This window comes from Acanthopagrus latus, chromosome 16 (genome assembly GCF_904848185.1).
Source record: "Acanthopagrus latus isolate v.2019 chromosome 16, fAcaLat1.1, whole genome shotgun sequence".
Classification (NCBI taxonomy): Eukaryota; Metazoa; Chordata; class Actinopteri; order Spariformes; family Sparidae; genus Acanthopagrus; species Acanthopagrus latus.
Window position 1 is genome coordinate 10,909,710 of NC_051054.1, and position 20,757 is coordinate 10,930,466.

A 20,757-nucleotide genomic window follows, 5' to 3' on the forward strand; every position below is an offset into this window, starting at 1 on the left:
TAACTTAGTAACACTCACTCTTATAAACTTTATATGGTGTTTTTAAGAGGAAAGAACACTTTCAATTAGTTAATCATCTAAATTAATTGCTAACAATGCTCTGTACTCGCCCCTCTCCATGTTACTCAGGTGATCAGACAACTTGGCAGCCAGACTCTGCAGTTCCGCATCCTGGCCCTTAGTGCTACTCCAGGGGGAGACACAAAGGTAAGACCAATAGACACAATCTGTGTCTATTGATCCTTTTGTGTTTCTCTGGCCTAATGTCACGTACAACATAAACATTTCCAATTACCTATTCTCAAATCTGATTCTGTTTCTCATCACCTACTCCATCCCTGTAGTCGGTGCAGTCGGTGATCTCTAATCTGCTCATCTCTCACATTGAGCTGCGTTCAGATGAGAGTCCGGACATCCAGGCCCATTCCCACCAGCGCAGCGTGGACAAAGTGGTGGTTCCTCTGGGAGATGTCCTTTCTGCTTACCAGGCACACTATCTGCAGGTAGGCATACATGATTTTGCATCATATTTAGATAAACTCCCTCCTGTTTTTGCAACCTTTGTTTTTTAATATAATCTCATATCTGACATAAAAGTCAGAGTTTAGGTGATGTCAAGCAATCGATTTCGTTCTAGCCTACTTTATGAATTTCATTATTGTCCATGATGTTTTCATTGTTGGACTGATTTCAGTAATTGATGCAAAAAGCAGACAATAGCATTCAAAGTTCCGTGAAAGTTATTTGTATTGTCAACCTTTCCCCGAATGCATACATCATAATACAAACGATTTGACTTTTGTGTTTAAGGTGCTTTGCTGCCACCTTGTGGTCACTGTTTGCTCACTTCAGTTGTAAAAACCGATCCTCAGTGAAATCTTTTCTCTGCATCATGTCTTTACTCTGGCTCTTCATATTTAATAGATTTGATGTGTTTTGAAAGCCTCATCCTGTCACATTCGGAGGTTTGGCTGGCCAGAAAAAGGTTCTAGATTATTAATGGACCTCTCTCTCCTTGTCACGGGGTTGGTTCGCTGTCTGTGTGTACTGTACTGTAAATGTGCAGCTACACTTCATCCGTCTCAACTGGCTTGACTGTCGGAATGTGACACCTGTATTTGAAAGTTGAGACCTGTTGTCTATCAGCTGTGTTTGGTCCTTTTTTGAAATTTCTACCCTCCTGTCTGATTCTTTTTGGCTGTCCTTGCTTGTTCTTTAATTGCTTTGACATTTATTTTTTACCTTCTCTTCATATGAGCCCCTGACCGGATGGCGCCTGCAACCTGCTTGTTAATCTCACTTAATTTGACCCGACACTCCTCAAAATAGAGACAACACTGCACTCAGGTGTAAAATGAGCATTGCAGCAGCCATTCAAGTGGAATTTAATGATTGTTGAGCAAATCAGAAAAATTAACCAGTCATGCAGACAAGTTTTATGGTTCTCTGTGGTGTGCTATTCTTCAGTTCTGGGCCATATTCATCAGACAGACATTAGAGCCATAGACCAATACCAATCCCTATAACCACTAAGATATCTTCTGTTTTGTTGTGTCTGACCTTTTGTGATTGTATTGGTGCGTGGATGGAGGTTTTATAGACAATGCGCGTCATGTCAGTGAACATCTAGGTCACCGTGTTCAAGTTGGTGCTGAGACATTTGTCATCGAGTTCACACCCTTGTGTTGTGTTGTAATGGAAACTGATGGTGTTACTTCAGGGCTTCAGTTTTATTGGCATTCCACACAAATTGAAGTGATTTGTCCCAATAGAATTCCTGTTATTCATAAAAAATGTGCTGAAGTTCACAAGGATAAGACTCAGTTTTGCCAGCAAAAACGATGCCAAGTTTAAAGACAAGTTTCAAAGTTTTCATATTAGGAAAATAAAACTGCTTATAAGGTTCCTAATGTGAACTCCTATTACCTTGTTGTAATGTAATGTATTGTGTAGGCTGCACTCTGATATATAAATGTGTGTGTGAGCCTTTGTGAGAACTCATCATGTTACTATGCTCCAGTAACTGAGCACCAGTTCTCCTCTTCAAGTAGGTTATGCTATGTTTCAGAACAAAAGTAGGGTGTGACCCTTTTTGTTTGCCACATTTGATCCCACAAAAAAGGAAGGAATACCCTGCATGGATGTTCTGAAGTACATATACAGTACGTGTCGATTACTAGTCTGAAACCTTGCCTGTGTTTCAAAGCTGAGTTTTAAGTTGTGTTTTTCTTCTCAGTTGTTGCATCGGTAAGAATGCAAACGAACTACATGCAGGGCTTTAACTAAGGTGTTAGAGCCCATCTATCTTGAATCAATCATTAGTCTGTATGATAAACAAAATAAAACCAAATAATTCATCATTGTAATTGTGAAACTCCAGTCACTATTCAAGACCAGACCCCCAAAAATGCCCCAACCCATATTGAGACTACGAAATGGCTAAAATGTAATGTAATGTAGTTTGAATTTATCTTTTTTTTAAGCTCCTTAAATCACCAATTACTTGTGTTTGAAAATTCCTATCTCTGATAGTCAGCTAATACATTTTTAATGAGTCATTTCTTAGTTCTTGTCCCAGTAGAACTTGTGTGTCTGATAAGAACCCAATAAAACTCCTAACAAAGCTGAACAAAAAAAGGCCTCACTGTAGATTACAAAAGACAGGAGACAAGTATGTTTTTATTCAACAAAGAAAACCACAGTAGCTCTTGTTGATGCACTTGATTTTCACAGTACAGCACGTTTGCAGAACACTAAAAAAAGAAGCAAAAGAGAAAGGAAAAAAGTTGAATCATCACACTTGATGTTCCCATATAACCAGGCTCTTAAAGGGAAACCAACCAAAATCATGGCTTTGCATGTGTTTATTCACTACAGTTGTTATCATAGAGTATCATGCCAACTCTACAATCATTTAATGCAAAAGAAATTCTTTGGATTTGGTGTCTTGACTTAACTGGGCAACCTTCCTAACCCAATACTTACTTACTTACTTTCTTTACTGTCAATTTCTTTTCTTTTCTTTTTTTTTTTTATAAATTAAATAAGATGAAGCCAACTGTCACAATTTAAGCACAACATTTGACTTTCAATTTTACACATATTTAATATGCTTGAATTAGTGCCCACTCAAGCATTTCGAAGGATGCTCTTCTCTGATAAATCCTCACACAGTGATGATTTGGCTACTTTACCTCCAGTTTTGTTTTATTTCAGTAGCAGCCAAGCACAAAATGTACATTTCCAAATATTCCCATATCATCGTGAACTCTGGGTGTTAGCTGGTGTGACGCATATCACTCTGTGTATGTTGCATATGAGATAAAGATGCTTATAGACTCTAAACTCATTAAACAGTTTCAACTTAAACAGAATTTAGTTTTCTTCTATCTATTTTGGACTGTCTCCACTCAGTAGCAGTGGCATTTGAATGAACAAATGCTTACTTCCCACTGATGACAGAAAATAGCAAGTAGAAAGAGGTTCAGAGGTCATTCATTTTCCTGCGTGTGTGTATGAAACATGAGGAATGCATTGAGTTGCCGTAAGAAGTACTTTATGATTGTCATTCAGCAGTAAAATCTGTAAGATTTTCAGTGTTTGGTTCGGAGTGTGACATTTGTTTTCTACCTCCTCCCTTTAGCAGTACATTCATGTTTCCTAAATTTAGTGTCACCTATTGTGTTAAGAGCTTATTTACGGTAGAAGCCACCAGTTCTGAGCTGGATGTTGTTTTATCGGGTTGTGTTGCAGGCTGCAGATTTCTCCCCCAACCCACCATGATCAGCCACTGAGAACCCCCTTAGATTGGGTTAGGTTAGTGGCCCAGCAACTGTAATACCTGACTTGTTGATTGTTGGTTATTACAACAATTAATATTGCACTTATTGTAGAATCAAAATAACTGTTAATGCAGTGTGACTGGCATCACCTAAACGTGTTATCTTTAGTGCAGAGATAAAGAAATAATGGATCAACAGTGACAGTTGCAATCACCTCAGCAAACTAGAGAAGGGCGTGTTGTGCATTGACCTTTACCCCACATGACAGAACACTGTAGCTGTGCAACAAACAGAAACAGAGCATATAGATAAGGCTGCATGTCTACTGGGAACCTGTCTCTGTTGTGTAAAGACAGGCAGTTGCATGTTTCTGACAGCACTCAATGGTCACCGCCTTCACAGAGTGTCAAGTGTTAAAACTAGCTTTAACAAGAGGGCACTGTGCCTAGCAAAGTGTTTTTTGAGTAGGAGATGAAATGTTATGCTTCATCTTAGCATCTGTGTTGTATCAATGAGAGTATGGCAGTGGTTTTGTTTAGAGGATTTATCTAAATGAGCACAACTGAAAATTCACTGAGGGTTAGTTGAAGGGCTGTTTTCTTTTCTCTCAGGCCCTGACTGATCTGGAGTGTGCTGGGCTGGTGGTCAGTTCAGGTAGAGGCGGTGAATGAAAGAGGATGTTGCATCTGAGGCTGTAGCTGGGCTGCGGCAGTGTTGGCGGAGTCTTTATGAGCCTCAAGGGTCACAAGTAGGATGCTGCTCAATCCTCTCTTCTCTTAGGGTCGCTCTAGGAACCAGATCTCGTTCTGGCGCTGGCTATGTGCAGGGTTGGTGTAGCCGGCCACAATAAACGAGTCGTGGAGACACATGTCGGTGGAGTCTAGAAGCTCTGCCATGGTGCTGATCTGATCAATGATGGTCACTTCGTTGGTAGGACCGGAGAAGGGCCTGGAAGAAGCAGGGGGAAGGGTGCATGAATATTTCCATGCTAAATCCAAGAAGGTAAAGCAGGCCAAGCATGAATCCGAGCATCATTTGTCATTGATAAAACATTCATTGTTAGTCGTTGCTGACAAGAAGAGGAAGTTAATTTAGGAGTAGCAAACATTTTTTATTGTAAGCTGTACTGACCTTGCGTATACAGTAGTGGTGGGCCAGATCTCTATGATGATCTCGCTGTCAGTAGGTTGTGGGGGCTGGGCCTGATGCTCAGCAGGGAGGAAATATGCCACAGTGACCTCATGGGAGAGCACAGCCTGGTTCTCATTTGTGCGCACCACTGTGACGATGGGGAGTGTCATGCCCAGGTAGTCACCTAGAGGAGGCAACTGTATGTCAGACTCGCTCGGAGATGATCATCAGCCAATGAACATACGAGACAAGGCTGGAAATTTCAAACGCCGGTACCTGATTGTCGAACAGTTCCTTTCTTGTGGACTTACCTACAGAGTTCTGCTGGCAGATGTATTTCATTATCCTCATGAAGCCATAGCAGATGCTCTGTTCATAAGTGTCCTCACGCATTCTTATACAAGCCCAGTGGCCCTTTTCGTACTGGCGCCTCTCAAACAGCAGCTCCCCACACTAAAAAAATTACACATGACGAAATGAGAGAAGAATGAGTTACAAGTTGATTTCATTAGTGCCGCATTTAATTGAATTAAGTGTTATGAAACTGTTTTCTGTGACATTTGTTAGGATAACTGGGAAATAGCTTTGGGGATGCCAGCAAATGTTCGGAAGAATGCCTGGAAAGCTGAGCTGTCTACAAAATGTGTAAAAGATGCATCCCACACAACTGTTACTTGCAATTAAAATAATTCAAGACATGCTGCATTTTGGCCTTGTGAGTGTAGTCAAGGAGTGTCTTATGAAGAGCTCTATTTGGATGGAAAACACTTTTTACAAGGAGAAGTGGTGTAATGTAATTATTACTGGTGCATCTCTGTGGTTTTTATCATGTTAAATTATGCTGCATCAATACATTTATGGACTGTCAGTAAATATTCTGTTGTCTTTTACCTAAAGATAAAATAATGTTTTGGTAAAATGAATACCATAGAATAATTTTCCCATGAGTAGATTGTCGTTTGATCGTTTCATTCAGACATTGTCTATGCAGCTCATGTGTATGACCCACAGCTTTGAGACTGCTTGCTGTCAACGTGCACTAAAACCTAAGCTCTAAGAATAGGGTGTCATGATTGTCCTTTGTTTAACCGGAGTCTCCAGCCAAGTTTAAATGAACTAATTAAGTCAAGTTAAACCAATTAGACCTCTGTATTTATACGCCCCCTAAGGAGTTTGGGCTTATCGTAGTGGGTGCCATGATCATCATGTTGAAAATGAAGAGCTGATGCATACGTGCACATTATGTTGTATGTTGCTGTCAACCAATAATGATGCTGTTGGTGTTTATCCGATGTCGACTGAGAGGGCTGATCTGTTTGTTATTGTATGTGCAATCCAAGACTTTCCCGTTTTTTACAGCTATTAAATGCATCTCAGTTATCAGAACAGTAAGATTAAAGGTTATTCAGGCATCATTATGTTATACACTGACCTTAAATGAACTAGGGTTGGTGTATTCAGGACAGGATATCTGGCAAATCAGGGCTGGATTGTCATGTGATCTCAGAATTTGAAAATCCAGCTGCCTCACAAGGTAATGTGATTTGGACAGCAGGGCAGCTATCCATGTTCTCAGGTGACATGAGAGTGATAGTTGGTGGTAGTAATCGACATCTAATCTGATTTTCCAAGAAAGTGACAAGAAAACATGGGAGGAGGAAAGTGAAACGGAGGGAATACAGAGCAAAAGGTATCCCAAGCTCAAAGGGAGAAGGAATTGTTACTATAGGCAGTGCAGTTTATGTTGTTTCTAATCTGCAAAGTGAGGCAGCTTTTGTTTGTATGAAAGTTCCTAATTAAAATTCAACAATCGAGTGGGATGAAGTACAGTATGGTTATTTTACGACACTTCTTAACTGAATATACAGAACAATTACTATATCTTAATACTGTTTTGAAGATACCCATATTGCCCATGACCAGTTCAATCAAACTAAACTGGAGGGCAGAAAACATGTCTCTGGGATAGTCTGTTCCACCAAGAAAAAGTTAAATCTCATCATGGAGTTATTCCTGTATCGTTGTTATTTCATGCCAACCACTGCTGTTACTCCAGTTTGCACATTTGCTTTTAATGTGAGCCTTTCCCGTCCAGCAGTTGTCTGGCTTTGTGGTCCTACAGTGTGGAAGGTTTTTGACTGCTACTCTTCAGATATCTGGTTGGCATGTAAGGCCTTTATTTGCAGGTCTAGTCTCTGGTGAAGACACACTAAATATCTAGTTAAAACTAGGTCAATGCTGACCAACTTTTCTCTTATGAAACAGAACATTTAGAAAAATTGGGTGACACAAGTGTATATAGATTATTTGTTGTGGTCAAAAGTCAGACAGATACCTTCTCTTTGCGTGCAAGGAGGGTGAAAGGTACGTGTTCTCTGTTACTGCGTCCATGGTTGTTGCTGGTTAGTTGCTGAATAGGCTCTGCCATATCTGTCAACAGACAAACAACACATGGTTAAACAGAGGTAACAAAAAAAGTTTTTTTGTTATGCCAACGGTAGATGCATGCTGTTTCATATAAAGGTGGTTAAATACATTAAAGCAGAAGCTTTGTGTGACCTCTCATATGATTTTCCCACGCTTGGAGTGTACACAAACTTCCATAAACCCTTTTTCCATTCACATTATATCAACATTTGCAGTCTTCTGTCTCTAATCCGTATAAAACGTCCCCACTTCCAGTAATCTGCTGGCAGGCAGTGTCAGTGGTTTGTGTGAGAAGAGGTTGCCAGATGGGCCGAATGCTGTGCCAGGGTGTCACAGAGTGTAATGTTTATTGGAGCTGGTGGAGAGAACATTGACTGAAGCTGCCCAAGGCCAGGTATAGACTGGTATTAACAGAGAGGGACAACAGCAGGAGCCAATGCTTTTTCAAAATACTGGAGCATATTTGACCTGTTACCCACTCTTTTATGATGATGCCCATGTTGGTAGATTTAGTAATGGCATTATGTTCCATTGTTGAACTGTCAAATACAAGGCACTCGAGGTAAACCCAATTAAATCACATTTTATCAATCAATATGATGGAGAACAGCTGGGGTGTGTTTGTGTGTGTGAGAGTGACAGAGTGTGAGTGTGAGAGAATGTTGGCTCATATAGCAGGATCTTATGATTAGAAGCAGCGGCACAGCAAGGTTAATGACTGTGTATATTTGACAGTAAAATATTACCTCCCAGTTTACGTGTGTACCTCCAGTATGAGAGACAGGGAGGAGATGAAACACCACAGCTTAAACCACTGGATGGTTATCTACCTGCAGCGCTGCACGCAACCCCCAAGCAAACTCATCAGTTTCTATAGCAGCCGAACAGTCAACACTGACCACCCGGTCAACACACACACTTGTATTTGTGCACAAGCTTTATGATCAGTGCAGGACTGTGGTTAGACTCCACTTTCAGTCTGGCTTCTGTGCCACAAACATCTGGTCTGCAGTTGTATTTTTTCATCATACTGTCACCTAATTGTCAAGGCATTGTGTTCTTAATGTCCTTTCAACGACTACAATTCCCATGAGCTTCAGACTTCTCTTCATAGGTCATCATAATCTACATTTATACTTTGTTAAAATAGGAGAATTCAAATTCGATCAGCAGTAGTCGACACAGATGATGCCGATTTGGCCGATGTTGTCACTGTTGCTCTTTTTTAGGCAAGTAATCGAATATGAGATAGGACAGGACTAATCACCCTGGAAATCAAGCTTCTTCTGTTTACTGAATAATAATAACATACAACTATTACAACAGTAACATACACAGTGATGTGTAAAGAAACAGGCTGGCAATAGGACATTTTAAACAATGAATGAGTAAAACCATAAATTAAACACGGCTAGAAATGTAAAAAAAAAAATAAAAAAATAGGTAAACTGCATTATTTACATGTGATTTAAAAGAAGATGCTGATGTAGACAGCCGGAGTTCCTCAGGTAGGCTGTGACATGTAATAAACGATACAGAAAAGCCCGTTTATAGACCAGATTGCTGAGAATCTGAATGTTGCTGGTGTGAGTTGTTGTTGCTTAGCTGTGCAGTAAATGCTCTGGTTAAGAAGTGTTTTTCTCTCACTGCACAAGCACTTCACCCCAGCATACCTCGGGACTTTTCTGTCAGAGAAAAATGCATTATGGACACATGCTACTAGAGTTCAGATCCCTGTAGGAAGTGTTGAGTGTGCATTCTAGCCATGGCTTTTTTTTCATGTCACATCACATAATGCAATTTAATGCACAGCCGTCAACCGGTGTTTAGAAGTAGGAATCTAGTAATAACTACTGCTGTCAATAATCACCAGTGTACTAACTTTGACTTTGAACACGTAGTGTGTTATTGTGGTTTCACACTTGATGTCAGATAAGACTTCAATTAATTTGGAATTATGCTTCAGGGACAATGTGGGGTGTGTTGCTGAAAGGTCGGATGTGTTGACTTACCAGTATTAACTTGGGCCAATGGAGGAAAAGGGAACAGATAATAGAAACATGCTCATTCTTGTTTGAGTTCATCTGTTTCAAAAACACCAGGATAATGGCGAAATATTGGCTTCATCACGACTTTTAAGATAAGACTGCAATTAAGTAGGATCTGTGATACTTGGCAGAAGAAAACCTGCTAAGGCAAATTCAATTCTGTTCATGAATTTCACTCACTCACTTGAAAACACACATTCCATCTTGTTTACAAGCTAGGAACCCTTCATGCATCCTCAGCTGTTGATGATATCTGCTTCTCTGACCTCACAAAAATGAGGCATGAAAATCACGCAGTCTTAAAGGGGCTTTTAGACTGTACCAATAGGTTGCACTGCAAGAGTCTAACATCAAATAATTGTATGGATGAATCCTAAGTGGCCTAGATTTGCTTTTACAGCCATCCATTTTGCTGGAGGCTGCAATGACATGCTGCTATGGATACCATTTAAACAATATAGGTGGCAAGTCTCTTTTTGCTGGACTGTAAATTAGCACTACAACTCGTTAGTAGCTACAGTGAAATTTAAGTTGTGTTTGTAGCCCTAACCACAGTTAACCAATCGCACAGCTGAGCTCCCACCTCAGCCCTGTCCATCCAACTCCATCCCAATTAGAGAAAAGGACTTTATCGTGTGGCCTTGGCCTCTGTCCTTAGCAACAGTATTAGTAGACTTAGCCGCTGCAACGTCAGTACCAGCACAGACAAGGTAGCTAATCCCCCTCCCCTAGTCTGAGAGCCCCAGTAGGTGGTTTTGTACTAACTCCTCAATTAGAGCCTGGGTTTGAGGGCAGAGGGCGGACGTGCCAGTCTGTGTTACTGGAGTCTAGGTGAGAACCCAGTCTGACAATAGATGGGGGGGCGCTTAACTTGAGATCTGAACAACCAAAGGGATTGGAGAGTAAAAGAATGACGTATAATGCTTATTTTTTCAGACTTTTCACACATAATCCATATTTCAACAGTTATTTAACAACATAATTAAGGGAAAAAAATCACTTTCTGTGAACGGCTCATGAGTTACAGTAGAAGCACGTTAAACTGGTGATGAGGGGTCACACATAGTGCTTGATTTTTATGAAGACGCAAGCCAACAAGGGAACCCATGGCTAACAAGTAATACCATACATAAGCTGATCTAATAGAGAAGGCTTTGATATTCATTTTGTTCAACGCTTTTGTGCCCTACATCACACATAAACGCAAATCTGACGCATTTTGAAAATAGCATTTTATTGCTGTGAACCGGGAATTAAAATATTGAGGTTTAGCCAGTGATAATGGGCCCATTGTTATGGTCTATGTATCCAAGATCTGTGATTAGTATTGACTTCAAAGGTTCCAGAGTTCACAACAACTGCTCTTGTCTCTAGCCTAGCATGTCTGGACACCTGTGGTAAAAATGAGACTCCTGGAGCTACATGTCGACAGAACTGATCACTGATTTAAAGCACGGAAAAACTCAAATTTAATTAGGGTACTGTTTAAATATACTTACAGTTTTCCAGAGAAAATGTTGAATTGGAAAGAAACATTTGAGATGAACCAATGGACAGATCAGTGCCTGAAATCAATTCCTTGTTCCCCCTTGGTTTATGTGGTTTCAAAAAACAACATGACTGCCAAATTAATTATTTCAAAAGCTATGTTGACACTTCAAAATTAACACAACGACTGCCAATGGCAAATTGGACTGTTAAATCCAATGCTGTGCTCAAGTCAGATGCAAACACCGGACTGCTGTGTCAGAGGCTATCTTTCTAGTGTAAGGGTTGCAGAGCAGTTCAACATTCAGTGTCCTGGCCACATTTCAGACAGCCTGCGAATAGATCATACACCAAACATACAAACTAATGGACATATGGAGCAGCCAGGGTTTATCACAGCCATTTACATTTGGTAGGTCACTGTTTGCATATCCCAGAAACAAAACAGCTATTCTATTGGATGAGGCGAACAGTGTGTTTACTGTGATTGTGCGCCCTTTTCTTTTTACTTATTTCATTGCGAGAAATTGAAATCAAATCATCCACAGTACTCTCAAATACCAATGCTGCTACGGATATTCCATATTCCTGTAAAAGCGACAGTGATAAACACTGTGTGTACCTCACAAAATGCAGGATAAATGTATATTTATTATTTTAAATGTTACCTGCTAGATACCACAAACTTTAGTATCCCTATCCTATTAACCACATGATTGGTGCTTTAGTAGTACACCACAACAACGCCACACTTTTTTGTTTTTATTATAATGTCTATAATATTGTATTGTCCTATTAGAATATTTTACATCTACAAGAAGAAACAGTTATTTGCTTCTATATAAGTTCATGGTGGACTGGATCACTGTTCTTGCAATCTCTTTCCTTGCTCTGCAACAGCGCCATGTGTGACAGAAGGCTTTCCTCATTACTTCTGCTAAGAGGATCTCCAAATGTAGAAGGAGGCCAAAGAAAACTCACCTAACATTATGTTTGTGGTTGAATTGTATTTGTTGACATGCTCGCTGTCATCTTGACCTCCAGCTACGAAAATAATAAACAAGAGGTCCCATGACCTCACGTTGTGTTTGCCTTGCTGTTGTCATATAACAACTGAGCCATGTTTCCATACTCGGAAGTTAACTTTTTTTGTTTTTGTTTTTGTTTTTGTTTTTTAAAATCTGTTTTGCTCCAACGTTTGGACTTGCAGTTGCTGTTCTGACTTGTTTAGTTTTACAGTTGAGACTTTTGACTAAGAGGCAGGGAGATAGAGCTCCCAAGCTGGGACCGGTTTGTCCATGTGTCTCGGTTGAAACTAGGTCAATGTACATGGCGGAATGCCTTGAGGAAGTTGAACCAAAGTAAACTCAGACATGTCAAAGTCGAGCTGTTTGTTACTTTTCTGCAATATGCAAGTAAACGTTTATAGCCCTAAAAAGATTATAACCTTAAAGTCAGTATGCCAGCGTTGTATTTCTCGACGCATTTATCATTATTAACATTGTTTTACCTTGAGCAACTTCCACTTGGTGTCCCCTCGCTACGTCCTGCCAGTAATGCAGCAGTCGGTCATCGTCTTCCTCCATGGTCTCTGCCTCTTCTTCCAGGCTGCCGTTCCCCGAGTCAGACAGCTGGTCTTCCGAGAAAGACTCCAGGTCCTCCAGCGTGATCATCCCGGACTGCTCGGGCCCGCTGCGGTCTCCTCCGCCTCCGCCGCCGCTCATCTGACAGCCACCTCGATCCATTTCTCTATGCAAGAGTTGTTCACTACCGATGGAGAATAAAAATGACCCCCTCAATGGGTGGTCTGGAAATCAATTTAAAAAGAAAAGCGTGAATCGCCGTTTAAAATTAGCTTCGTTTAAGTGTTAATCTCTTCGGACCTCGGTGAGTTGCCTGTCCAGATTGGACCCGTCGTTTACTTTCTGGTAAACAAACCAGACACTCCGGTCCGTCACTCGACACATTCAGCCATATTTAATGTTACATCTGACTCAGGCGAGCCTGATTCCTTCGCCCGGTTCTACTTTCTAGTCTTAAAAAAAATTAAAATAAAAAAATAACGAGGAAGAACTGGTCTCCGTCGACTGCACGGAGCAGCGCTACGCTTCCCTCTTTGTAGCCGGAGGTGAATGCGATGTTTAGGAGGCGAGGACGCACCACGTGATGCTGCGGCCTCACACAGGCCCCGCCCCTTCCTGCTGTCCGAGACGATAAATACCCGAGACCCCCCACCCTGCCAGGCACAGACGAGCCACCCTCAGTAATCCAAGGAGGGGCCAGTTGTAGTAGTAGTGATAATAATGATGATGATAATAATAATAATAATAATAATAATAATAATAACAATAAAAGTATATGTCATCTACATACTATCTATCTATCTATCTATCTATCTATCTATCTATCTATCTATCTATCTATCTATCTAAATTCATAATGGGCACTTATTTTCAAAGTCTGAGCACAGCAGACGGAGAGATACTAAAGTAACTGAGGATAAAAGAAAAAACAATAAGGATCATACTTTGAAAATTAATCGCCTGAATTTTGTTTTTTAACCTGCCTCCCACACTTTCGTATGGTAATGTTATGCATCTCAACAACATAATACAACAGGTGCTTTCTTTTGGCCCACGGTCCACCATTTAGTTTCTGGGAATTAGTTTGGACACCTCTTGTTTATACCATAAGATAGTGGAGAATATCAAAGGATGTCAACCATGTGTCCGGACAGCACACGGTGACAAATTCAAAAGGCATTATTTTGTGTGTCCAAACCCCAAGATATTCAATTTCTAATTATAAACAGAGAGGAGCAGCAAACTCTTTTAGTTGAAAAGTAGAAAATGGCACTGAATGCTGTGTTGCCTGTATTTGAATTTTATTATTTTTTTTATTATTATTATTTTTGTATTCTATTTTGTTGACTTAATGTAAATCCCTCTGAATTCCCTGTTTTTCCTACTACCCAGTGTTGCATTGTAGGGGACTTAATATTTTGGATGTTTTTGAAAAAATATATTTTATGCCCTAAATCAACTCTTTTATTATTCTATATTATATTACTAAATGAAAAATCATATGTCTTAACAATGGATACACGTAACTGACTTGCTACCTGACGCTGTCTACTTATATTGCAACAATAAAAATCGCACTCTTGTTTGGTGCAGTGACACCTTGTAGCTCATTCACATGTGATTATGTGCCTCCCAACCCTTTAAGAAATTGATGACTGTCTTGACAACAGAACAACCAGCGGTAGAGGACAGCAGGGAGCGGGTCGAGAGTGTGTCTGTGTGAGAGCCATGACTGCCTGTAGGTGTAATGGTAGAGGAAATACAGACCCACTGCAACAGACTGTAAAATAGGCAATGAGCTATGTGGACACAAACACCAAACCTTTTAAAAAGAGAGTTGCTTATTAATTTTATATAATTGTGCCTTATGTTCTTTGTCTTGTTTCATCTCTTTTCAAGTTCTTTTATTTTTGTTGATTTACAACAAATATTTCCACTGCTAGGATAATAAACAAAGCTGAACTTGTGCACTAGGGGACAGACTAAGCAGGATTTCCTCTGATCTCTGACGCTGCAACAGCCAACCACCATGTTGCACCCTCCAACAGGCACGTAGAGAGTGATTATATAATCCTCCCTAGTCTGTGTGGGGTATTTTCCATGTAAAAACACACATGCAAACAAAGACACATTTGCACATATACACACAGCCAACAGCAATGTAGAAGGGGAGGACTGACCTAATAGACCCCCTGCCCGCCTGTAACATATATTCATCTATGCCATTGTCATGCTTTGTCTTTATATCTTGGCATAATAAAATGTCACCGCCATAATGAAATCGCATTTTTGATTTGTGACAGCCCTTGGAAACAAAATAAGGACCCTCTGATTAACGATGGGGTTTCATTATTTATCAAGTGATTAATTGTATTGGAATTTATTTATTTATCTTTCCTCACAGTTGTTGTTCCTGCTGTCAGTGATGGCAAGGCTAAGCTTCATCGCACAGACACACAGATGTATATCAAGAAGTCCCGCCATTGTTGACATGCAGGAGTGAGAGGTTCAGCCTGAGTGTGGGTTCTGTTATTAATAGCTCAACACAGACTGGCTTGTTCACCCACTCCCCACGTCACTTAGCTCCATGCCCCTCGACCAATCAACCGCTGGCCCCCACTGAGCATGCTCAGCGATGGTGTCATTTGGCCCACGTCCTCTCCTCTCCTCTTTTTAGTAATCTTGCTTTTGGAGTAATCCAAATCCAACCTTCACTTCATGTTTTTTTTACTGTTTTTAAGAGACCCTTACCCCACACCCCTCTGTGTTTGTTTTGTCATTACTATTTCAGTTGTGGTAATTACTGTCATTACTGTAAACGAATGAGACCACAGCTAAATAGAGTCCCTCTTTCTGTGATATTGTTCATGGTAGTTTTTCCCCTCTGTTTTTTTGCCTTTTGCTGTCTTTTACCTCAACCCCCCGTCTGCCTTTGCCTGAACCTCTTGCTTTATTTTCAGGGGAAGCACAGTGATTGTCTCCCGGTTTTTGTGCATTACAGCAAAACCTTTTCTACTTTAAATTAATCCAGTGGCTTTCACGACATCTGACCTGTTGTGCAAATGTTTTCTGAAAAGCTGGGACACTGTGTTGAGCAAATAAAAACAGAATGCACCGATTTTTAAGTCTTTTTTGGCCTGTATTCAATTTAACACTATACACTCACAAAATATTCACTGTCACAGCATTAAACTTTATTGTTTGTTGTTTATTGTCCAGGTCTGGTAGGGGGATGAAATTATAATAAGTCTAATATATACTATACTATGTCATCAATCATTATAAGGTATATAAGGATTATCTAATTTCTCTTTTCTCCACTACCTGACTGTTGTCGGTCTTTCTCTGTGCTCCCTTCATAAACATAAACATGTACCATCTGTTTATCGGTTATTGTGACAGGTTTTTCATGGCTTTATTGAAGAATCTCCTGTTGTAACAGCACAGAAAGGAATAGAAATTGTAGGACACTTAAAGCTTTTGTGATTTAATGTATTCCTCAGAATGAATGAACAGATAGCTATGCAAGTGAATGTGCTGGTCATCAAAGGCTAATACTCCAATGCCACACACGTCTTGCTAGATGACTCATAAGTATACGTCATACATGGAGAAGTTAATCAAAAGAACTGTTTTCATAATCGTTTGATCATTTAGATAATTTTTTTTTTCAAACCACCTCAATCTTTTAGGGGGGCGGGGCAAATCAAGATGTCACTTTGGGCTCAGGGATCTCATGATGGGCATTTTCCCCTGTTTTTATGATATATTACAGGCTAAACAAAATAAACTAAAACTAAACAATCAATCCATACAACAAAAAACATCCGCAGGCTGATTAATAATGACTATAGTCCACAGTTGCAACCTCAGGTAAAACTACTTGGCGGATCCAAATTGGACCGCAGAAAACTAGAACTTGGTCTAGAACTCTGTTTTTCTTTTGGCACTTTCTGTCATTTCACTCCACATTCCAGCCAGACGAAAATAGCAACCTCAGTAATCTGGTTCTGTGTAATCTCATAATCTGGTCCAGTCTGCTGTGTACACGTTCTCTCATTCAGCTTCACCTGTCAATTAACTACAGCAGGGAGAGAAATTTTGCTTTGTATCCACCTTGTGGCTCTTTCTCTCCACGCTGTCCGATTCTCCCCGACACACACACAACCACACAGGCATGCACATGTGGTAAATCATACACAGAGTCCATGAGGCTTCATGTTGCTGTGTCAACATTGTGGAATTTGAAGTATTTAACTTGAGTTTCCTTTAAGTCACAAATTTATTTCTCTTATGTTGACATTTATTGAAAATCTACAGTCTTTTCTGGTCCTTCCAGCATATCTTTACCCTTGTACCCAGTGGTGAAATAGACCTGCGCTGTGCAATTAAATCTCCTCCTTCGTCTCACCCCCTTCAGTGGTCCATCATTGTCTACATCTGTTCTATGTTTTGAATAATTTTGTTAAAAAAATGTCATCAATAGAGGAACACACATTCACATGTACAGTACAAATGTGTACAAGTACACACAGTACATGTGTACATGATTGAAATCATGGCTGGCCTTAGAGATTCCAAAATCTGTTTTATAACATTTCGTATTACAATTTCTTAAAAAACAAACAAAAAAAAAACAACCCAAAAAGTATCTCTGTGTTTATAGTAACAGAGGAAGGAATAGTATGATTTTAACAACAAAAAAAAAGATAAATAAGAAAAAGTATTATTTGACCCCATTTGGTCAAATAATCCTCTTTTCAGTCCCAAATACTAAAAAAACTCACAAAAAAGTAAACTCTTTATAATCTCACTCCACAACAGAAATTTGAAATAATGGCATTCATTATTTAACTTCACTACGGTTTGCTGATAACTCTTCTTTAGCCATCACTGTTTTCGAGCTTGAACCATATCAAATGTGATGAAGCACAGTCCCAAAGAGATGAGGTGGCCTCGTTATGAAAGAACATTGAGGGCTAGGTGATATAGCTGTTGATGTTTTCTGAGAGGTCAGGGGAATTAAAGGCTGTTATCTAAGTCTTTGCTTTTGTCTTCATAACATGTGTTAAGCACACTCTCGTTTCACCTCGGACAAGCAGGCTGATGTTGAGCAGAAATTGGGTTGACCGCTCAGTTTCCTCTTCACGGACAAAGCTTCAAATTAGCATTTTTTTCCACTTAAGAGAGAAAGTAGGTCCCCTATTCTATTTCATCCTGTTATTATTGTATGAGCACTTGTTGCTCAGAGAGATGGTCAAGGTGTTTTTAAAATATATAATAAAAAATGTCTGTGTTGAGACAGCTGTGAGCGTGAGCTATCTTACCTTGAACATATTGGTTCATCAGACAATAGTGTAGTGGCTATAAAATATGTTTTTACTTAAATAATTAAACTCTAGTGACAACCTTGAATCATTGTGAATGTCTTTTGGAGTCACATGTAGCCGTGAAGGTGTCTTGTGTTTTTTTTCCCCTCATTTTGTTGATTATCATGCTTGCCCAACAAAATAAATTAAAACCCAAATGTTTAATATGCATAACATGAAAAATGGAAATAAAATACATATAATTATATACCCTATTATTCATACAATAATTAGAAAACATGTTTGATAAAGATGAAGTGTAGCCTATAATATTATGAAATTACCAGTAACAATTATTTTGAAAAGTGTTAGATTTATACAAATAGACCAACATGTAGAATTCAGCCTACTTGTCACATAATTTTCTAATTAAGCTTTGTTTCCAGTTTATAACACAAGTATAACATACAAATCAAAAGAGCTAAATTGCTTGTCGGTTGTTATGAAATCTCTATTTTTTTATTTTTTACTTTTTATGAATTGATTCAAAGTGGCAGCCCACTTCTTCTTTCAGCGCGTCCTTTTATTCTGTTCAGTTTCTAGAGCAGCATCTCCACACAGCTGAAATTGAAATTGTAATGACCCTGTCTCTGATTATCTGGAATGGGGAAGATGAATAGATTTTGTTGAAACTGTCTCTTTGAAAAACTGCCTCCATCTCTCCTCGTATTATAAGGAAATGAGGACAGCAGGAAGAAAGAATATTTTAGTGTTATTATGTGTCTCTTGCTGGAGTAAGACTTCTATTCAGTCTGTGCAAGTCTGTTTGCTAATAGAGGCAACAGCTGCAAATCTCAAAGAGTCACAGAGGTCACGCCTTTGTGTGAGCCTTTGTGTTTATGTGGATGCACTTTGCAGTCAATCAGTCTGATGTGTTACACCTTAAGACAGGAAGTGGCCTATATATCGATGACCCTGTGGATCTGTTTGTTATTCTTCCTGCCAGGTGCTGGAGAAATTCATGTCTCGTCTGTTCCAGAACCGGGTGATGGCACACAAAGACTTGCGGACACTCAGCAAATACCAGCTCATCCTCGCCAGGGATCAGTTCCGCAAGAACCCACCGCCACAGATCAAGGCACAGACTTGGTTCTATGAATCATTGCCTGCTATTATGTGAAAAACTGTTTGCTTGAGTGTACGTTTACATAACATGACCCGGCTGGGCCTCCTTTTTAAGATGTATGGAGCCCCGGATCTGACAAAATAGAAAAGGTTATCAAACACATTAAAAACACACACACACACACACACACACACACACGCACACACACACACGCACACATGCACATGTATATCAACACAACTTGTTGATATACATAAAGCTCAAAAAAAGCTTTTTTTAAGATCAGTTCTACCTACCAGTGGTCTGACAGTGGTCTTGTAGACTTACTTGCTGTCCTCTCCACAGGGTCCACAGCAGGGAATGCTGGAGGGCGACTTTGCCCTTTGCATCAGTCTGTATCACGGCTACGAGCTGCTGATGCAGATGGGGCTCCGGTCGCTCTTCTTCTACATCCAGGGGATCATGGATGGATCCAGAGGTCGGTCACCTCACTTTCAGGCTTTCAGTGTATTTAGTAGCACTTTATCCACAGATACATGTGCTAGAGAGCATTTCTTCGTCAGTGCCCCCTGGGTGTATTCACACTCATTAATGCATAATGCTAAAGTGTTTGCTTTGTTTGGTTCAGAGATGTCCAGGGCCAGAAATGAGCTGCAGAGGACTCCCGCCTTCATGGAACTGTACCATGAGATGGAAGCAATGTTTGTGAAGCCATCTGCTGGTAACTGAGCTTTCATTCATGACACCTCAGTCACATTTCTTAGCTGTTTTTATGTAGTTGGTTGAGAAGGGACGGGAACTATCTGGATACCCCTTTTGTCCAGTTAAGAAACCAAATATTTCAATATATAAGGGACTTTAAATGTAGAAAATACTACACAGCCTCTGTTCAATTAATACCATTTAATGATTTATACCTCAAGGTCCAGAAGAGCCATTTGTGTACAGTCACCCCAAGCTGGAGAAACTGGAGGAGGTGGTGCTGCAGCATTTCAGACAGTGGGATGAGAGCTCAGCAGACAACACTGGTGATTTACTCATTATAGCAGTGCAACTGATATATGACTCATATATATAGTGATTGTTCTGTGATTGAGCTGAAATATAATAGCCATGATCTACATACAGCAAAGAGACAGCATTGGGTCTTTTGTTGAAACTGTTGAACCTTGTTGCTAGGCTTACATTAAAGATGCAGTAGTGAAGTGTGTGATGTCACAATATCCAAACAGTATTTTGAATCCTATAATGTTTAATGACAGTATGTTTACACATAGCATATTAAATTTGGAGAGGATCACATTACATTACATTACGTTGTTTCAACAAACAGACACACTGTTTGTTAAAGCAGCGTGATGTTATCGGCTCATACTGTGTCTCCTCTGTCTCATTAATGTCCAGGTCCTGAAGAAGTAAGCACCCGTGTGATGATCTTTTCATCGTTCCGGGAGAGCGTGCAGGAGATCGCCGCTATGTTGAATCGCCACGCTCCGCTGATAAGGGTCATGACGTTTATGGGCCAAGCCTCAGCAGGGAAGGGAGTGAAAGGCTTTACCCAGAAGGAGCAACTTGAGGTAGAGTCTCTATGCCTCATTCTTGAATTGAGGACAGATTTACAGTGAGCCTTAAGTGACTTAAGAAATATGAAGTTAATGTGATGATAATAAACAACTTATTGTAAGCCTAAGATAACTAGAGCACAATATTTACCAATGAACTTAGTTATTTTCCTTGGTAGTGCCTCCTGAAGTATTTTGAGTTTGCTCCGCAATGAAAGGACAATAAAAAGGCACCACTCAAGACAATAAAATACCATTTGTTCCAAAAGAAATTGTCACAATTCTTTTTTCAGAGCGTAAA

The 20,757-nt window shown here is 39.9% G+C and overlaps 2 protein-coding genes across 2 annotated transcripts in view; one reads left to right on the forward strand and one right to left on the reverse strand.

Annotated features, from left to right (window-relative positions):
• The window catches only part of fancm (FA complementation group M), a 37,816-nt gene that overhangs the window by 1,171 nt on the left and 15,888 nt on the right, over nt 1–20,757 (forward strand). The window contains exons 3-9 of the mRNA XM_037071179.1: nt 130–207; nt 345–503; nt 18,775–18,906; nt 19,240–19,372; nt 19,523–19,615; nt 19,818–19,922; nt 20,299–20,471. Of these exons, the coding sequence (XP_036927074.1) occupies nt 130–207; nt 345–503; nt 18,775–18,906; nt 19,240–19,372; nt 19,523–19,615; nt 19,818–19,922; nt 20,299–20,471 (873 nt within the window). The remainder of the gene's footprint in view (nt 1–129; nt 208–344; nt 504–18,774; nt 18,907–19,239; nt 19,373–19,522; nt 19,616–19,817; nt 19,923–20,298; nt 20,472–20,757) is intronic.
• Nucleotides 2,647–13,070, reverse strand: soul3 (heme-binding protein soul3). Its single transcript, XM_037071192.1, has 5 exons — nt 12,387–13,070; nt 7,249–7,343; nt 5,225–5,366; nt 4,914–5,097; nt 2,647–4,730 (listed from the first exon to the last, which is right to left on the reverse strand). Exons 1-5 carry the CDS (start codon nt 12,619–12,621, stop codon nt 4,559–4,561), a joined length of 828 nt encoding a protein of 275 aa, XP_036927087.1. The 5' UTR covers nt 12,622–13,070; the 3' UTR covers nt 2,647–4,558.